The sequence below is a fragment of the Prionailurus bengalensis genome, chromosome C1, assembly GCF_016509475.1.
Source record: "Prionailurus bengalensis isolate Pbe53 chromosome C1, Fcat_Pben_1.1_paternal_pri, whole genome shotgun sequence".
Lineage (NCBI taxonomy): Eukaryota > Metazoa > Chordata > Mammalia > Carnivora > Felidae > Prionailurus > Prionailurus bengalensis.
The window spans coordinates 188,840,413-188,860,479 of NC_057345.1; the positions used below are offsets into that span (position 1 = coordinate 188,840,413).

Genomic DNA, 20,067 nt, shown 5'->3' on the forward strand with positions numbered 1-20,067 from the left:
ATAGGGCTCCTTTGGTGATTAAAGGTTCCCAGCTCAAACTGATGTTAAGAAGGAAAGTCACCAGCTAATAGTTCTGATAACTATGCGCTAGCAGGGCGTAGATGACGTCACCAGGAATCCATGCCTCTCCATCCCCAACACTGTTTTTCTCTGCCTTAGTTTTATTCCCAGACATGCTCTCACCAGGTGTTGATAATCTGGCCAGAGCAGCTCTTGGTGAAATCCTACAAGCTCAGCCTTCTTCTCACAGTGGAAAAGAAAGCACTTCTTTCTGGATGGCACCAGCAAAGTAGGGTTTTGTGCCTGTCTCTGAAGCAATCACTGTGGCTAGAGGGTACTGTCCTCTGATTGGTCAGGCCTGGGGGACACGCCCAGTCGTGGGTAGCCATGGGGTCAGCCCCACCGGAAAAGCATGGACTGAGTGGGCAGAGGGATTTTTCCCCAGAGGAAAGTGGAGGTATTCCCACTAGAAAGGAAAATGGCTATCAGAAGGGCAAAATAGCAGAGGATCATTACAACAGGAAAGATTCCTGAGAGGAGTAATTTGTTCCAAAATTTGAAGGTAGTGTTTGGGTTTGGTTTTAATCTTATGGAATTCTGGGGAAGAGTTGGTGAAGGAGATTCATGACATACAAGCATACCCTGCAGAACATTGATTTGAATTTTTATACTTCACTTTTCCTTTCCTGTAAGTCTTAAGGACACTATTTATTCATGCAGGGATGTCCTGAACTGAGACTCATCATCTCCCTATCATGCCTTTTCTGGTCTTCACCCTTGTGAAGTTCATATCCCTGAAGCTCCCAAAGAGAGCTTTTCAGACTCCTTCCCAGCCACTCACTGGCCTTTTGTGCTGACTTCTCCCTTTTAAGATTGCCTTTAGTGGGGCGCCTGGGTGGCTCAGTCGGTTAAGCAGCCGACTTCGGCTCAGGTCATGATCTCGCGGTCCGTGCCCCGCGTCGGGCTCTGTGCTGACAGCTCAGAGCCTGGAGCCTGTTTCAGATTCTGTGTCTCCCTCTCTCCGACCCTCCCCCGTTCATGCTTTGTCTCTCTCTGTCTCAAAAATAAATAAAAATTAAAAAAAAAAAGTGATTGCCTTTAGTGACCTAATAATAATTTGTTATTAAAGATGCAAGAGACAGTCCTCAAACTTCACCCACTCCCACTCCCCTGGGCTCCCCAAGATTGGCTCTGTCCTCTTTTCAAGTTTGCATTTTCTCCTTTCCACAGAGGTTGGCAATTCTGCCTTTAAGAAATCCTCTCCACTCTATTATGTTCATCCCATACCCTTATCCCTGCCTTCCACTAATCACATCCACGGGCCCTGCTGACCCTCTGTGACACTTTGAATTTTGGAGAATGGTCACATGTTGCAAAGTCCTACTCTAGAAGGCAGAATACTCCATTTCCTGCTCCTCCAATGGCCTTTATCTCTCCAGGCCTCCTCTCCTGTAACTCTGAAGCAGAGATAAGATTCCCAGAGGGAAGCATTTGCAAAGTGCTCTGAGTGCTTTGATGAAATTGATTAGATAAATGGAAACATAGTTTTTTGCAACTGCTCTAGCCTGTAAGAAAAATAAGTTATGTAAATGCAGTGGCTTGCCATTTGACAAATGATGAAGGTCCTTTGTAATTTTTAATATTATTTCATGAGAATTTTTTCCCAGCAATAAAAAAATCAGAATGATTGATTTGAAATGTTTAAAAAATAAATACTGCTTGATATCTTTAAAGCAGTACTTTCATTATCAATGATTGAATTAATATTTTGTTTAATTTTTTCTAGCTTCTCTCCTGAAGGGTTTGAAACATGCCAATATTGTGCTCCTGCACGACATAATCCATACCAAAGAGACACTGACATTTGTTTTTGAATACATGGTGAGTTGCCCCAGCATTTTATAAAGCATGAGGGAAAAGCCTGGTGCTTGTACAATGAATCTGTTAATATTTTATGGCATGATAAAACTTTCATTACAATGTGGAAAGTGTCATGGAAATTTTCATTATTATGATTGCCAGAGCTTATTGTTCTTACACTCCTTCTTTAGTCCTGCTTCTTTACCCACTGTATTTATTGTCTTTCCCCCCCCCTTACCAACAATAATAAATAAGCACTTTGAGCTTGCCTCCTCAATAAAACTTTTGTACTTATTTTTTATCTATTTTTAATTACCATCTGAGCAGAATCCAACATTTTTTCATTGACAATAAAGACATGAATCACAAGGTCTTTAAAAATTGTATACAAGTTTACTAAAAATAACTCATTTTCATATTTTTGAAAGGAAAAACATTCAGATATTAGCAGAAATAAATCATAGGGCATGTATACTTGACTTGCCTCCAAGGCGAGTGAGACATGCCCGCTCCACTGCCTTCAGTGGCAGTCATTTAAAATGAGCATCTTTTTGTGATGAGAAACAAGCTTCCTTGTAAGAAGCCATTTAGAAAGACACCCTGTGTTTGACCTTAATAGTGAGGTCTCAGGAAACCTGGTTATGTATCTTTTGTACTTTAGTCTCAAAAATTCTGAACTTTATAATACCTCCGACAGCCAATCTATGGTCTACTTTAGGACACTATTCAAGCTCCACTAATGTTACTCTCTCCACCATTTTGTGTAGCACACAGACCTGGCCCAGTACATGTCTCAGCACCCAGGAGGGCTTCATCCTCACAATGTCAGGGTGAGTACTTTGAGGGTCAGGATTCAGGAGAAGAATTTTGAAACAGACTGTCATCACAAAGCAAAGTCTCATGATACTAAGTAAGAAGATGCCTATCATTGATATTCTAGAGAAAAGTTTTTTTCAAGAGTTGCCCCTCAAGATATAGAGCAATGTCTAGCTATTTTCCAGGCAGCTTAACCTTGTTAGTCATGGCCATCATACAAATGTGTCTTTAAAAATATACACCAATGAAAAAGAATTGCATTAAAAGGAAAGAAGTAAAGCTAAGACATTATAAGATAAATACCTTATTCGTGGCAGACTACTGTGGTCTGTGATAGTGTTGTACTTATATTTTCCCAATAGATTCAGCAAACAAACTACCTTTGTTAGGTCTAATTTAGTTATCTGTTTGCCTCTTATATCAGATCCTATTATAAATGGGACCAAATTCCATTTTCTAGTCATTGGAATAGAAATAATAATAAACTCTCAACTAGCTGTAATTCTATGTCTGTTATGAACTTTAGAAACCATTTTTATTTCATACTTTCATGCCCTAATGTTTTTATTGGCATTAATTAATTAATTGGTCCTTGATATAACATATATGAAATTTGTATATGATGTATTCATACTCATTCATTTAACTAATATTTATATTCCTCCTTTCATTCATTCAAGAATGATTGAGTACTTCATATTATATTAAGTTTTGAGGTTTCAATAATGAATAAGTTGTGTTTCTTACTTTCAATAAGCTTAAAGCCCGGTAAGATATATGGACTTAAATAGGCAATAAGAAGCAAAGTGATAAGGGCGATGGCCATGTTAACTAGAAACGCTATGAGAATTCATAGTAAGGGGACCCATCCAGTCCTACAAGCAAAGGGGAAAAGAAGATTTGAGGGCAAGGGGTTGAGGAGAGTGAAAACATTTTAAGATAGCTGGTGGAGAATGGGATAGAGACCTAATTAGGCAAAAAGAAGGAATGTCTAGTAGTGTGTTGAGGACTCCAGTGAGAATGAAAACCACTAAATTATCTTCATGATCATGGGATTTCCTTTTTAATGGCAGCGCTTAGCAATTCAAATAGAGGAATATAAAAAGTAGACTGTTAGAGTGATTCAGAGTTGGGGTTTTGCCAGACATATGAAAGAAAAAGACAGCTGGGCAAGAGAGTTGAGGAGACTGTCAAGAGAGAGGTTACAGTGATGGTCAGAGACTTCTAAAAGGAGCCTAATCTGAGGGAAGGAAGTGAAGATAGGCAGGTTGCTGATAGCTAGGGACAGAATAGAAGAGCCAAGGAACTAGAGATGTTGATTAGATAGAGGAAGGCTTAGAGAAAGAATAACTGTGAGAAAGATAGAATATTTTCAGGCTTGAGTGACTCTCATACCAGGCACTGTGCTAAATGGTTAGAAGGATAAAAAGCCATGAAGAAGACATGAGTCCTGCCCTCAGGGGCCTTACAACCAAAAACAAGAGATAAGAAATATGCACCAATACTATTACAGGACATTTGTGAATAATACCGAGTGAGAAATAAGGCCTCATGTAGATGTACAAAAAAAAAAATAAAAGATATCTTCTCATTTTAAGAGCTTTTATTAAGGCAGACATTAAAAGATACATTGCATTTCAAGAGTCTGTAATAGGGGAAGATGTCACAGAAGGAAGGAATGTTTTCAGCAAAGATACAGAACAGAGAAGTAGAGGATGTGTTCAGGAAAGAGGATCCCAGAGTCATGGACTGTTAGAGTTAAATGAACTACATTACTTTTCAGTCTTTGTGTTTTGACCCATTAGCGGGTTATGAAATCAATTTGGCAATCAGCAACCAGCATTTTAAAAAATGAAATAGAATAGGTGAGAAAAGAATAGAAAATATTAGGGTATGTTACACCTAGTAAGAATAAGTATTATTTTGTGCAACTTTTGTGCCACTTGAAACAGCGCTTATATCTATGTATGAATGCAAGTACTGGATACTTGCATACCATATTTCTTATGGTAAGTTGCAGCAGGAAAAAAAAGCCTTAAAAACTCTGGGCTGCTCTAACTTTCTTAGTTTGCAGAGTTGGAATCCAAGGTTTGATAAGACAAATATTTTGCCTGAAGTTATAGAGCCAGTTTTTGCCATTGCTAAAAATGATTCTTGGTTAAGATTCTTTTCCAGAGTACTGCATCTCTGGTCCTATTGGCCCAAAATAGAGAATATATTAGTAAAATGAGGATATGTAAGTCTGGAAAAATAGATTCGGTAGGTGGTTGAGAACCTTATTTTCTAAGATGTGGACTATATTTCTTAGACAGTAGAGTCATTCAAGGGGTTTGCATTGAGAGAGAATAACATGATCAGAAGGAAATTTATGTAACTGTGGTCTGTGGGATGGATTAAAGAGTAGGGGATTTCATTAGGAGTTCATTGATGTGGGCTGGCCCAGTGCTTCTCAAACTTCAATGAGCAGATGAATGACCTGGGCATCTGATTCAGGAAGTCTAGGGTAAAGGCCTTAGCCTCTGGGTTTCTAACATAATCTCCTTGATTGACCAGAAGAATTATAGCTCTATTAACAGAAATAGAAGAAGTTGATTGAAGAGGAGGAGGAGGAGAATTCCTGTTTTAGACATAGTGAGCTTCTAGTTGAGGTGGAAATCCAAAGGAAAATGAGCAGCAAAACAATTGGAGAGGAGATTGGTGCCCAAGAGGAAGATAGACGCTGGAGATGTAGACTTGAGGGCAATTGGAACATGTAGTTTGTAGTTAAAGACAAGAGAGTAGATAGCCCAAAGAGCAAATACACAAAGATAAAAGAACTGATTATAGAACTTTTGCCTTTAGGGGTTGAAAGAGGAACAGGACAGCAAGAGACAAAAGAAAGAAGCTTTTAGGAATGTAGAGGATCCAGAAAAATACACTCTCATGGAAATCAAAGGAAAAGACAATTTCAGGGAAGGCATGGTTGGGAGTGTCACTAATACCAGGAATACAATTGAAAACCATACTTGACTATTTTGTGGATTTGTGAGGGATACACTAATAAATAGAGGGGTTTATTAGGGGTATGTGGAAGCACAAAGGAAAAAGTTTTCCCATCAAAACAAGTGGGAGTAGGGATGAGTTCTCCATAGCCAGGGCAGCAGTGAAAATGCTCACTCTGGCCCAGGTGGCACTAGCCCAATGAAATTATCTTGTCCCCAAGAGCCTCACTGTGTTGGAAACAGGACGAACCCCTGGGGTATGGGAAGTCTCTCTGGAAAGAATCACCCGAGATCTGGCTTGGTGTTGACTGAGAAAACACCATGGGATTGAGTTCTGTTAATGGTGCTTTGGTGGTGTGAAGGAAGAATCCAGGTTGCAAAGGATTCAAGAGTGAGTGAGTGGAGAGGTTAGTCAGGGCAGACTGCAGTTTTGAGAAGTGTGGCTCTAAAATACCATATGTGTGGGGCGCCTGAGTGGCTCAGTCAGTTGGGCGCCTGACTTCGGCTCAGGTCATGATCTCACAGTTCGTAAGTTGGAGCCCCATGTCAGGCTCTGTGCTGGCAGCTTGGAGCTTGGAGCCTGCTTCGGATTCTGTGTCTCCCTCTCTCTCTCTGCCCCTTCTCGGCTCACACACACACTCTCTCTCTCTCTCTCAAAAATAAATAAAATGTTAAAAAAATAAAAATAAATAAAATAAAATACCATACATAAATACTGCAGCGCTTTACCATTTACAAATGCTTGTGGACATTCATGTGGAGCCCGGGGGGAAAGGGATTGAAGAGCAAGAAGGTGAGGGCGGGTGTGACTAATTAGTGAGAGCAGTCTGTACTCCAACATGAAAGGCGTTTCAGGCTGGCCCACTAAGAAATTCTGTCTCTGACTCAGCCAGCTCCCTCTTCCTTTCCCTGTCAAGTTTTAATTTTCTTTTCGCCAGTTTCTCAGAATGGTGTAGTGGAGTTAGGCTGGTCTGAGTTTGAGTTTTGGCCCTGACAGTTTCTAGACATGTTTTTAAAGTATCTTTGAGCCCTATTTTTCTTATCTGTAAATCAAGGACAAGCGTTATCTCCCTCACGGATTACTTTGAGGATTATGAAAGGTGCTAGGCGTACAATAAATGTTGTTTTCCCCTTCCTCCCTTCTGTCTCTCTCCCTCAATTGTCTGTTGCTCCCACTTTCCTCAGTATTTTCACATTGAAAAGCACTAGGAAAACTCATAGAACCAGTGAACATAGGAGTGTCAGGAAATTTTTAACATTCTTAAATGGCTCCTGAGCCTGATGTAGGACCTGCATGAAACTACACAGACACAGCTGTGCCATGGTGGGCAAACCCCCCAGGCCTCTTTGGTCAGATCAAGCTGCCCCTCTGCTTGCCTCCAATGTCTCCTAGTCATTGTTAGGCCAGTAAACGTGCCAGCATCTCTGAAGTTCCCAGTTTCCAGGATGTGATGCAAAAAGTGTGATGGATTTACCTGCACAGCTCTGCATCTGCTATTGTGCCTCTGTCTCCAGGAATGCTGGGGCTGGGCTTTTCTTTTCTACACTGCCAGAACATGTCCTCGGTTGGCATAGGTCTTTGTAAACACTAATGTTGGTGTTTCAATTCTCAATTGCCAGTGGCACTGGAAAAGAGCAAAAGACATTGGAATCCTAAGCATTCTGTTTTTCCTTAAGCGTCTACATTGGTGGGAACCTAATAATGTCTTTGGTTTCTATGCCTTATAACCACATGCAACATTTAAAAATTTGGGCCCAGAATGTATTTTTCCCTCTTATTTCTTCAACTATTTATTCCTTAATCTCTTTCTTTTCTTTTCTTTTTTGGTCTATTGTTTTTTTGTTTTTGTTTTTTCCCTGTTTTTGGTCTTTCTTCCTTTTAGTCAAATGGCTGCAATATAGCTTGTTTTCAGCTTTGGACTTCAGACTTAAAAATAGGTTTAAAAGGTAATGGTTCCTTTATTTCCTAATTCCACCTAAAGATATATTTCCTAGTCTGGTCTCCTTGTGTTATGTTTTTAAAAGGGCTTCATATCAGAGAGCCTGGAAAACTTAAGCAGTTGTAAACCTTAGAATATCATTTCCAGGTCAACTTTGATCTTATATGCCAAGTTCATCGGTGGGAAAAAAAATTAAATCTTTCACATCTAAATCAATAACTAGTTCCGAAGGAAACTTCAAAGTTTCCCTTTAGATTTTTAAGGAAGGGTAATTCCTCCAGTATCAAAGAAATGAGATGTCAGGAAAAGGCAGAATCCCTTTGTTTAGGACATGGTCTACTTATTTGACTTTCCTTGTCTTTTTTTTCCCCTCTCTGAATGTAAATTTTTTTTTCCTCTCAAGAAACACTTTTACTATATTCTTTCAGATGACTGTTTTTGATTTAGAGGAGAAATCAACACATAGTGGCTCAAATCTCCTTAGATAAGGTGTTCATTCCTTCCAGCTTTTCATGTTTCAACTTTTGCGGGGCCTGGCATACATCCACCACCAACACGTTCTTCACAGGGACCTGAAACCTCAGAACTTACTCATCAGTCACCTGGGAGAGCTCAAACTGGCTGATTTTGGTAAGTCTCCCCTCAAGTGTCTTTCTGAGCTATGAACAATGATGCTTTTGTGTGCATGTGTTTAAAGCATTGACTAGGCCTGGCCTTTGAAAATCGGAGGCCCATGGAACGTGGTGCTTCGTGAGGATGTCAAACTACCATATAGGAAGTGTGAGGCAAGAAACGGGGCAAGTTTGGTAGCTTCTTAGGAGTCCATCAAGTCCCAGTCTAATCAGATCCTAAAACTTGGGTACCTCTACTGCCCCATTGCCATTTTTTATAGAGAGACATTTGTAGAGAGAACTGTACCTAGTAGGTTTTCCTACATCTGAATGGATATAAAAATTCAGAATAGATCAAGGTTATCCCATGATGACAGGATAAAGAGGTAAACCCCAGATTATAGGATGGACTCCTGTCGCAGTAGAGGCTTCAGGGCACTTGTTCTGGTCACCTATCTATAGAGCTGTGTTGCATGAGTACCTGAGGTTTTTATTCCTATCAAAGTGACAACAGATTTCCCTGGGGTATCACTGTATCTTTCCATTTTAGTACTTATCACAGTTTATAACAATATATACACATATATACACATATATTTGTGTAATGATTTTGTCTACTCTGCTAGACTGTAAGCATTATGAAGACAACCTGAGTCCATTTTGCTTATCATCATATCCCTAAGGCCTGACACCACAGTAGGTGCTTAATAAATATTTGTTTAAAAAACTAGAGCTGAGGAACCACTCTTCTCTGTTTGGCGGATATCAGATGGTTGCACTATAGCTACAGTACTTTATTCTGACATATTAGTTTTCATCTGAGCATATAAGCATTTGGCAGATACTCATTTATGAATTCCCACAACAGAGAACTCATCTACTGAGGTTTTTTCCCAGCTGCACATCATGTGATTCTGTGAGATAAGTAGCTGACCAACAAAAGTACTCTTATATTCCAGAGAACTTGAGAGTGATGTGTTCAAGGCCTTACCAAACTAATTAGTTTGGATTAGCAGTCCCCACCTTGTATGTACTAAACTGGGGATTCCTGGACTGCAAAAATGGAGGGGAACCTTATTAGTTGTGAATTGAGTTCTGTTGCTGTTACAGAGACCCCAAATTACAGAGGTGTAAACATGCTAGAAGCTTAACTTTCTCTCACATAACAGTCTGACCTAAGTAGTCAGAGCTTGTATGGTGGCTCCATGGTGTCTTGACCCATGTTCCTTCTGTCATGTGGCCCCACCATCCTTAAGGTATTGCCCCAACTACGTATTTAAAGATGGCTGCCACCTCATTCTCCTTATAGCCTAGAGGAAGAAGAAAAGGGAAGAAGGTTTGTTTAATTACTCCAAAAGGGCATGGTCTGGAAGTTCACACATCACTTCTGTTTATATCATATAGGCAAGAATTTAGTCACCTCCCTATACTTAGCTGCCAGGAAGGCCACATCTAGCTGCAAGTAGGCCAAAATTTCAGAAATTCACTTGATGAAGATGTATGCAAGGGTCAAAATAACTGAGTAACTATTAAAAGCACCCAGATTTTGTGTATTATTTTTTTTAATGTTGCTTACTCCTCCAGTTATTAACTCCTGGTAGCATGCATCTCTTGCTGGCTCTCCAGGAAGTCCTAGGACAGTGAGGTCTGTGCTTTTCCTCTTTGGCCAGGTCTTGCTCGGGCAAAGTCTATTCCCAGCCAGACATACTCTTCAGAAGTTGTGACCCTCTGGTACCGCCCTCCCGATGCCTTGCTGGGAGCCACTGAATATTCCTCTGAACTGGACATATGGTAAGAAATAGTGTCAATAAAATGAAGAAAATGTGAGTTGTTTTACCCATTAGAACTGCTTTATAATCTGAATTGCATTTTAAGTAATAATGTTAATAATGACAATCATGTTTATATACAGAAACATAAAGTGCTTTCAAATATGTATCTCATTTGACTTTTGCAATTATTCTGTGAATTTTTATAGTTAAAGAAATTGAGACTCAGAGAGATCTTGCCCAAGGCATATTCTGAATTGGATAACTCTCCTCCTAGCTCTTCTCTTCAGTCTTTTGTCTTTCCCCCTTGTCCTCAGAGAAACACACACTCATGCTCCCCAACCACAGATACACAAACACATACACACATCTGCACACTAATGCTCACACATGTCCAAGTACAGTTCAGAGCTTAGAGAAAAAGGCACACAGACCATGATTGAGAAGACCCAATTTTCATGCCAGTTCTATTAATTATTCTGGATTGTGTTATCTTGAAAACTCACGTATCTTCTCTGTGTCTGTTTCTCCATCAAAAAAAAAATTTTAATGTTTATTTATTTTTGAGAGAGAGAGAGAGTGAGCAGGGAGGGGCAGAGAGAGAGGGAGAGAGAGAGAATCTGAAGTAGGCTCAGTGCTATCAGTGTAAAGCCCAACTTGGGGCTCGAACCCACTAACCGTGAGATCATGACCTGAGCTGAAATTAAGAGTCAGACGCTTAACTGACTGAGCCACCCAGGTGCCCCTGTGTTTCCCCATTTTTAAAATGAAGGTAATAAACTCTTTCCATGAGGGGTTAAATGGGGCTATAGTATAAGTATAAGAATCAGATAAGCATTTCCAAGTAGAACCACATCACTGGGTAGGCTCTTAGATTAATGGAGTGCAATAGTGACTGTGGGATCACTCATCATCCTACAACAGCAGTGTTATGTTATCAGATCTTATTTCTGCTAATATCTCGGTCATCTGGGGGCCACAGTTAAATGTGTGGTGACTTTGCAATCATAGCCATCCCCTCAAAGTTAACAAAATGTATGGACATCCTTCAGTTCCTTAGGAGGTCTTCTATAAACAAAAAGCCTTGTTTTAAAAAAAATCAATAATAGATTTTTTAAAAATTAAACAGTATTGGGGCATCTGGGTGGCTCAGTCGGTTAGGCGTCCAACTTCGGCTCAGGTCATGATCTCACGGTTTTTGGGTTCAAGCCCCATGTCGGGCTCTGTGCTGACAGCTCAGAGCCTGGAGCCTGCTTCAGATTCTGTCTCATTCTCCCTCTGCCCCTCCCTCACTTGTGCTCTGTCTCTCAAAAATAAATAAATGTAAAAAAAAATTTTTTTTAATTAAACAGTATTCTAAAAAGGCTAAACTAAGCTTTGGATTTCCAAAAGAATTGAGAAAGGTTGCAGAAATATTCCTCCAGTGTCTCTGGAGTCATTGATTTCCCAATACCTGGTACCATTTCTAGAAATATCACCAGCTAGTCAAAATCTTCCTGAAACTGTCAGCTCTCACTGCTCTGCACTGTCACTTCAAAGGCCTGTGCAGGCTCTGGCTTTCTCAGCGCTTAATGATTACTTCCTAGTTGTGCTTCACAGACAAACTGAAACTTCTACTCATCACTTCTAAACTTTGTTTTATTATGGAACATTTAAAACATTCAAAAAATGTATCATATATATACATCAGTGATTCTTGACCAGGGCCAATTTTGCTCCCCAGGGACATTTGACAATGTCTGGAGACAGTTTTTATTGTCATAGCTGGGAGGCGGGTGCTATAGACATCTAGTGGGAAGGGCCTGGGATGCTACTAAATATCACAACAAAGGTTTATCCAGCCCCAAATATCAACAGTGTCAAGACTGAGGAACCCAATGTAGATTAAGAAGCATAATAAAGTGAGCTTTGTGCATCCACTCCCAATGTAACAACTAGAACATACTGCCACATTTACCTGTGCCCCTCTCCCATCAACCTGTCCCTCCACCAGATGGGCTCCTAACTTGAATTTTTTTCTTGTCACCATTCCCTTACCCCTTTCAAAAATAATATTTGCATTTTTGATAATGTCCTAAAGATATTGTTTTACTTTACCTGCGTTTGAGTTTTTGTAAAAATTGTATTATATTGGGTTTTTAAAAATGTTTATTTATTTTTGAGAGAGAGCGTGCGTGTGCAAGTGAGAGAGGGGCGGGGGGTGGGGGGTGGGGGTGGAGACAGAGAATCCCAAGCAGGCTTCACACTGTCAGTGCAAAGCCCCCCAGTATTATATTGTTTTTAGCCTTCTGTGCTTGCTTTTTTCCACTCAAGATGTTTCTAAGATTCATACATGTTGATCTATGTAGCTATGCCTTATTCCCTATCGATGAACATTTCAATTATTTAGTTTGTTTTTCTGTGTTTTGTTTGCTTTTGCTGTTATGAATATACTTGGTACTTATATTTAAGGATTTCTCTAGAGTACTTACTTAGTAGATTTCCTATGTCATAGGGTATATGAATGTTCAACTCCTGGAAATAGTGCTGAATTATTTTCCAAAGTAGTTCTAACAATTTACATTCGAGCAGTGTATTATAGCCCCTTATCCACATCTGCACCAACTTTATAATCAAGCAGGTAGTATGGTATGTTGTGATCTAAATTTGCATTTTCCTAATTACTAATGAGGTTGGACACCTTTTCATGGATTATTTGCCATTTGTATTTCTCGTTTATGAAATACTTACTTGTGACTTTTGCTTATTTTCTTTTGGTCTCTCCGTCTCTGTCCCACTCTGTTCCTCCCTCCCTTTCTTCCTTCCTTTCTCCTTTTCTTTTCTTTCCTTATTTCTTCCTTTGTTTGTTTCTTTCTTTCTTTCTTTCTTTCTTGATTTATAGGTGTTCTTCTATTCTGAATATTAATCTTTTATCAGGGATGTTGCAAGAAGTCTCCCCAGTTCGTGGCTTATGTTTTCATACCCTTAGGTTGTCTCTTTGAATAAAAGTTCTTAATTTTAATATTGTTGACCTTATCAGTCTTCTATTTTTGGTTAGGCCTTTTGTTTCTTGTTTAAAAAAATCCTTCTCTCCTTGAGGTCAGAATGATATTTTCTAATACATTCTTTAAAAAGTTGCTGGGGCACCTGGGTGGCTCAGTCAGTTAAGCATGCAACTCTTGGTTTCAGCTCAGGTCATTATCTTATGGTTCGTGAGTTTGAGCCCCATGTCAGGCTCCGTGCTGACACTGCAGAGCCTGCTTGCAATTCTCTCTCTCTCCCTGTCTCTCTGCACCGTGTGCACTCTCTCTTTCTCTCTCTCAAAATAAATAAACTTAAAAAAATAAATTTATAAGTTGTAAAGTTTGTCCTTTCATTTTAAATCTTTAATATATTGGAAATTGACTTTTGTCTGTGCCAACCAGTTGTCTCACCCATTTTCTTCTGTGATCTGCCATAGCCAATCTCTCATATATCAAGTTTCCATGAATGCAGAGGTCTATGTCTGGACTCTCTTTTCTGTTCCACTGGGGTCAGGGGTTGGTGTCTCTATCTCAGGACCAATGTGCCACTGTATTAATTTCTATAGCTTTATAATATTTGATATCGGGTAAGACAAGTGTCCCCACCTATTTCGTCTTCCTCAGGAGAGTCTTAGCTATTTTCCCCTTTGATTTTTCATATATATTTTAGATTAGTGTTTCAAGTTTCATGAAAAACCCTAGTGGGATTTTCACTGGAATTGCATTGAAATTATAGAACTCTCTGAGAATAATTAACACCCTTGTAATATTGTTTTCCAATTTTTAAACATGGTGTATTTCTTCACCTGTTTGGTTTGTCTTTAGTGCCTTTTAGTAGTTTTATTATTTTCTCTCTAAGCTTTTACATATCCAGAGCAAAGATCCTTAAGTCTATTTCTATTGTTTATTGTTTCTTTTGGTTCTTGCATATGGTATCTTTTTCCCCTGCATATTTAGTTGTTTTTGACAGCGATATGCTAATTTACCTTGGAATTTCATTTGTGGGATTTTTTTTGAGGCCTTGAATGAGGTAGGTTTCCTCAGAGAAGATTTGCATTTGATTCTTCTAGGTGCATTATTTAAGAAATTAATTTTTGTATTTTATATAAGTGTTGGTCTGCCACTCAGATCTTGATTTCCTGATACCATTCCCTACTAAAAAGAACTAAGACTTTTTGGAGAACTGGTCAATTCTAAGGCTGGGGCAAGGAAAGTATAAGATGAGCCAGAAACATGTTATTGGGCCAGAACATTTTTTTTACAAAGTGGTCAAAAAATGGGGGGAATATGTCAAAATGACAGGGGAAGCAACTTGAAGAAATGCCTACTGGCCAAAGATGTACAATTTGAGTAGAATTTGATTTATAATCAAAGTAAATGATGTAGGTAATGGATTATAAGCCACTGAATAAAATAAGAATGTGTAAGTCCATACTAAAGATAGCTAGCTAACTGGATAAGAAAGGAAGCATCTCCTTATAGTAGAATGCCAACTAATAACTGGAGAAGAAATGATGGACTTAGAAAATCACTATTTTGCAATATGGTAGTGATTGGTTCAAACAAGAATTAACAATGCTAAACTAGAACAGAAAGTTTGATTAGGAATAAAAACTTTTCATAGTCTCAGAGTATATCTCCACAAATTACTTATCAGTTACAAAGGAAAAAAAATAGTAACTTTATAGAAAAGAAAAAAACTTGGCAGATACCACTTTCACCAAGTGATTAGAGTTAATATCATCAATAATGGCACTGACTGACACTGTGGGCCTCTTGATATGAGGCACTGAGAAGGATACAATATCACTTATGAGGTTTTCCTGCAAAAAATCACAACCTGAATCAAATGATGAGGAAACAACCGATAAACTCCATTTGAGGGACATTCAGCAACATAACTGGCCTGTACTTTTTTAAAGGGCTGTAGGGGAGGGAAAATTTCCCTCTGTCCTTTTAGAGTCTGTGGATGAACCCACAAATTGACAACAGATTAATGGGAGAAAAGCATATAAATATTATTTGATGTTAAAAGTTTTATGTGGCATAGAGGAGGGGGCTTTATAGAAAGAAGAGAAAATGCCCAAAGAGGCAGCTAGGCTTGGAGGCTTTTATCCCATTCTGACAAAGAATGATAAATTTGTAGGGAAGTGATAAGACAAAAGAAAGGGGTTTCTGGACTCTTTAAGGGCTGTAAATTGTGGGATAAAATCCTCACAAGGGGAATTTATGCCCTATTTTCAGGCAGATAGGGGGAGGTGGAAAGCTCATCCTATGTTTGCTTTTACTCAATTGCCTTCAGCTCAACATAATCTTTATACCAGAGTGACATATTTTGGGGTGGCATATTTTGATCCCCCTACTAGGTCAAGGATTTAAAAGGCAAAGAAAGACTGAGGAATTGTTTCAGATTAAAGAAACTAAGGGGATATGCCAACAATGCAATGCATGGTTCTACATTGGATCCTGGAGGAAATGGAGCTAAAGAACAGGACTCAGACAAAAAGTGAAATTTAAATGTGGACTGTGGATTAGATAGTAGTATTGGGCCACTGTTAAATTTTCTGATTTTGATAATTGCACTGCTGTTATGTAAGAGAATGCTTTTGTTCTTAGAAAATGTGAAGTATTTAGGGGTGAAGAATTTGATCTGTAACTTACTCTCTACTGCTTCAGAACAAATAGAGAAAAAAAATGAAAGGCAAAACGTTGGCAATTGGTGAATCTGTTTGAAGAGAGTTCATTCTACTATGCTTGCCACTTTTTTTTGTTTAAAATTATTTCAAAATTAAAAATCACCCCCCAAATTGAGAAAAACCTGGTGTTTCACCAGAGATAGTGTAAGTAGCACTAACCTAGTATGTGATCGGTGTTTGCAAATATTTCACACGTTTGAGAAGAATGCAGATTTCTGAATTGTTGGGTACAGGTTTTTACATATGTTCTAAAATCCAGGGTTAATTGCATTATCCAAATCTTCTTTATATATCATTTTTGTCTGTTTCACTTATTAATCAAAGGTGTGTTGAAATTGTTCACTGTATTGTTGATTTGTCATAATTCTGTTCATTTCTGCTTTATGTACTTTAAAGCTATTTTCATTAAGTGCAAATAAATTTAAAACTGTTCATTATTCCTTTATGCATTTTAGATCTTACTTTTGGGAGATTCCTAGCTGGCTCAGTTGGAAAAGCATGCAACCCTTGATCTCAGGGTTGTGGGTTCAAGCCCCACACTGGGTATAGAGATTACTTAAAAATAAAATCTTTTTTAAAAAATCTTACTTTAGGAATAATTTCCTTTCTTTTTTTAATTTCATTTTTAAATTCACTTTATTTTTTATTTTTAAAATTTACATCTAAGGGGCGCCTGGGTGGCGCAGTCGGTTAAGCGTCCGACTTCAGCCAGGTCACGATCTCACGGTCCGTGAGTTAAAGCCCCGCGTCAGGCTCTGGGCTGATGGCTCAGAGCCTGGAGCCTGTTTCCGATTCTGTGTCTCCCTCTCTCTCTGCCCCTCCCCCGTTCATGCTCTGTCTCTCACTGTCTCAAAAATAAATAAACGTTGAAAAAAAAATAAAAATAAAAAAAATAATAAAAAAAATAAAATTTACATCTAAGTTAGTTAACATATAGTGTAATTATGATTTCAGGAATAGAATTTAGTGATTTATCACTTACAAATAACACCCAATGCTCATCCCAACAAGTGTCCTCCTTAACTCCCCTTGCCCATTTAGCCCATCCCCCCACCCAAAACCCCTCCAGCAACCCTCAGCTTGTTCTGTATTTAAGAGTCTGTTATGGCTTGTCTCCTTCCCTGTTTTTACATTATTTTTGCTTCCCTTCATTTATGTTCATCTGTTTTGTATCTTAAATTCCACATATGAGTGAAGTCATATGATATTTGTCTTTCTCTGACTGATTTATTTTGCTTAGCAATTACATTCTAGTTCCAACCACATTGTTGCAAATGGCAAGATATCATTCTTTTTGATTGCTAATATTCCATTGTGTGTGTGTGTGTGTGTGTGTGTGTATCACATCTTCTTTATCCATTCATCAGTCATTGGACATTTAGGCTTTCTCCATACTTTGGCTATTATTGATAGCACTGCTGTAAACATTGGGGTGCATGTTCCCCTTTGAAACAGCACTCTTGTAAACTTTGGATAAATACCTAGTAGTGCACTTGCTGGGTCGTAGGGTAGTTCTATTATTTAAAAAAAAAATTTTTTTTAGCATTTATTTCTGAGAGACAGAGCAAGACAGAGCACAAGTAGAGGAGGGGCAGAGAGAGGGAGAATCCGAAGCAGGCTCCAGGCTCTGAGCTGTCAGCGCAGAGCCCAAAGGGGGACTCAAACTCACAGACTATGAGATCAAGACCTGAGCTGAAGTTGACCACCTAACCAACTGAGCCACCCAGGCGCCCCAGGGTAGTTCTATTTTTAATTTTTTGAGGAACCCCCATGCAGTTTTCCAGAGTGGCTGCAGCAGTTTGCATTCCCATTATTTTCCTTTCTTTTAAAGTAAATCTTCTAGAATTTTCTTTAGCGTAGGCTAATCAGTGGCAAATCTGTTTCTGTGTCTTAAGATAAACTCTAATTGTTGAAAAGTAGACTTGCTAGGGATGTAATTCTAGACTGATGCTTATTTTTTCTCAGAACTTTGAGGATATCATCCCCCTGCTTTGTCTTCCGTTGTTGCTGTTGTGAAGTTTGCTTTTAGCCTAATTGTGGAGAAGTTTGCTTTCAGAACTCTTGTCATTCTTTTGTAAGTGATCTCTCATTTTATCTAGACATTTTAAATATATATTTTTTTGCCTTTATTATTATAGAGTTTTCACTTTAAGGTGTGTGGTGTGGGTTTCTTTTTACTTACACTGCTTGGTATATATTGTGCTTCCTCTGGTTATGAATCGTGTCTTTAGTTGGTCATTTCCTCTTTGAATGTTCCCTCTATTCCCTTCTCTCTTTCTAGAACTCCAATGAAAGATTACCAGAACATGTCTTTCTATTATCCACAGCTCTTATCCTCTCTTTCATATTTCCTGTCTCTGTAAATTTCTGTGCTGCATCCTGGATAGTTGCCTCAGCTCACCTACCGGTTCTTTAAGTCTGTCTTTTTTTTTAAACGTTTATTTATTTATTTTGAAAGAGACAGAGAGAAAGCAGGGGAGTGGCAGAGAGAGAGAGGTAGAGAGAGAATCCCAAGCAGGCTCTGTATCATCAGCGCAGAGCCTGACACGGGGCTCAAACTCACAAACCTGAAGATCATGACCTGAGCTGAAATTAAGAATCAGACACTTAACTGACTGAGCCACCCAGGTGCCCCTAAGTCTGTCTTCAGCTACATATCCCTTACCTTTTTACTGCATATACAAAAATGCATGTTTTTAACATTTCATTGATAAATGTTTCATGAATTTAACCATGAATAATAATAACACAAAGTTGAAATTCAATTATAGTTAAAATTATTGTCATTACTCTTATTCATTACATTATTATCATTGTTTGCCCAGTAAAACTCAAAAAGTAATATAAAAATAGAACAACAGACATCTTCCATTGAGTTTGCTATTATTTGTTCACTCTCTGCATAATTGTTAGATATTGAGTGTTTACACTGAGATTCCTTTTCACCCATTTTTTGGTTCTGTTCAGAGTGGTAAAAGGGGAAGTAAGTAGGGAGGAGATTTCCAATTGACGAAAGAAGAAAAGGAGGAAAAATCCTATTGTGCTAGGTCATGAAACCCCATAGGGTACAAACTGAGTGCATTTTTGGAGGCAGTGGGCAAGTATTAGAGCCTTTGTCTTAAAGAAACTAATTATAACACAGAGTGCCAGAGCCTCATTCACAGTGAGCCCTGGTGGCAGCAGAGTCAGCAGGGGGGCCCAGGGAAAAAAGTTAGATTATGGAAAATAGGACATATTGGTTATTCTCAACCCTTACAACCAATGCTCTCTAGTCTCCCAACATTGTCTCTTTTTTCTTTCTGCCACTTTTTCAGACCTTAAAAGATTCTATTAGCAACTTTGATGAGAAAACTTAATGTTTTAGGATAATTACACTATTTTGTTTTTGTTTACTTTTTTGTCTTATGTTAAAATACATACAACGTAAAATTTACCATTTTAACCATCTTAAAATGTGCAATTCATTTGCATTGAGTACACTCACATTGCTGTGTAACCATCACCATTATCCACCTTGAAAATTTTTTTCATCATCCCAAACTAAAACTCTGTGCCCATTAAACAAAGACTACCTATTACTCCCTTCCCCCAGCCCCTGGGAACCACTATTCTACTTTCTGTCTCCATGAATCTGACTCTTCTAGGTACCTTATATAAGTGCAATCATACAATATTTTCCTTCTGGGTCTGGTTTATTTCACTTAGCATAATTTTTCAAGGTTCATCCATGTTATGGTAAACTGATTTTAAAGAAAGATTGATTTTGGCACACAAAGTGTTCTATTCAAAACTGACTTCAGGCAGCTGCTGGTTTTAGGACTATGAAAAGTTGTTCCTGTCTGAGGGATTGCAGATTTCCTGCTGCAAACTTCCAAATATAAAGAGTGGCCCAGGGAAAAGCAAATGGAAATGTCATGTCACTGTCATACATTCTGTTATTCTGAACTAATTTCAACAGCGAAAAATGAAATACTGATTCATTTCTCCCAACAACATTTTTGTATGCTCCTTACACCTCTGAAAAACCTAAAACTCCTGAGATGGTTGATTTCCCCAGAGATTGCCTAAGGAATTTGAAGAATCTTTTCCTCTCTTATGGAAGAATTTGTTCATGCTCAGAATAGAGAAAAAGTTAGGAAGACAGCCAGAAAAAGCAGAAAACCTGGAAGCTGTTTCCTCTAATTTGACTGAAGAACCACAGTTGGAGCAATAAAATGACTCAGTGCATCTCTCCTTTCTGGAAGGATTCACTGGTTGATGTCATCAGGTTTTTCCAAGCATAGGAAGTTCCCCTTCATCTACATGGGCTGCCCCGAGTGTATCTCCACAGAGCAGAAATCCTCTGAGAAGACTGAAGATAGGAAGGGTAAGAAGAAGAGGTAAGAAGAGGCA

The 20,067-nt window shown here is 38.7% G+C and overlaps 1 protein-coding gene across 1 annotated transcript in view; it reads left to right on the forward strand.

Annotated features, from left to right (window-relative positions):
• CDK15 (cyclin dependent kinase 15) overlaps positions 1-20,067 on the forward strand; it is an 82,923-nt gene that overhangs the window by 18,115 nt on the left and 44,741 nt on the right. Inside the window, exons 5-8 of the mRNA XM_043577504.1 lie at positions 1,787-1,881; positions 2,628-2,690; positions 8,104-8,227; positions 9,879-9,999. Coding sequence (XP_043433439.1) covers positions 1,787-1,881; positions 2,628-2,690; positions 8,104-8,227; positions 9,879-9,999 — 403 coding nt within the window. The remainder of the gene's footprint in view (positions 1-1,786; positions 1,882-2,627; positions 2,691-8,103; positions 8,228-9,878; positions 10,000-20,067) is intronic.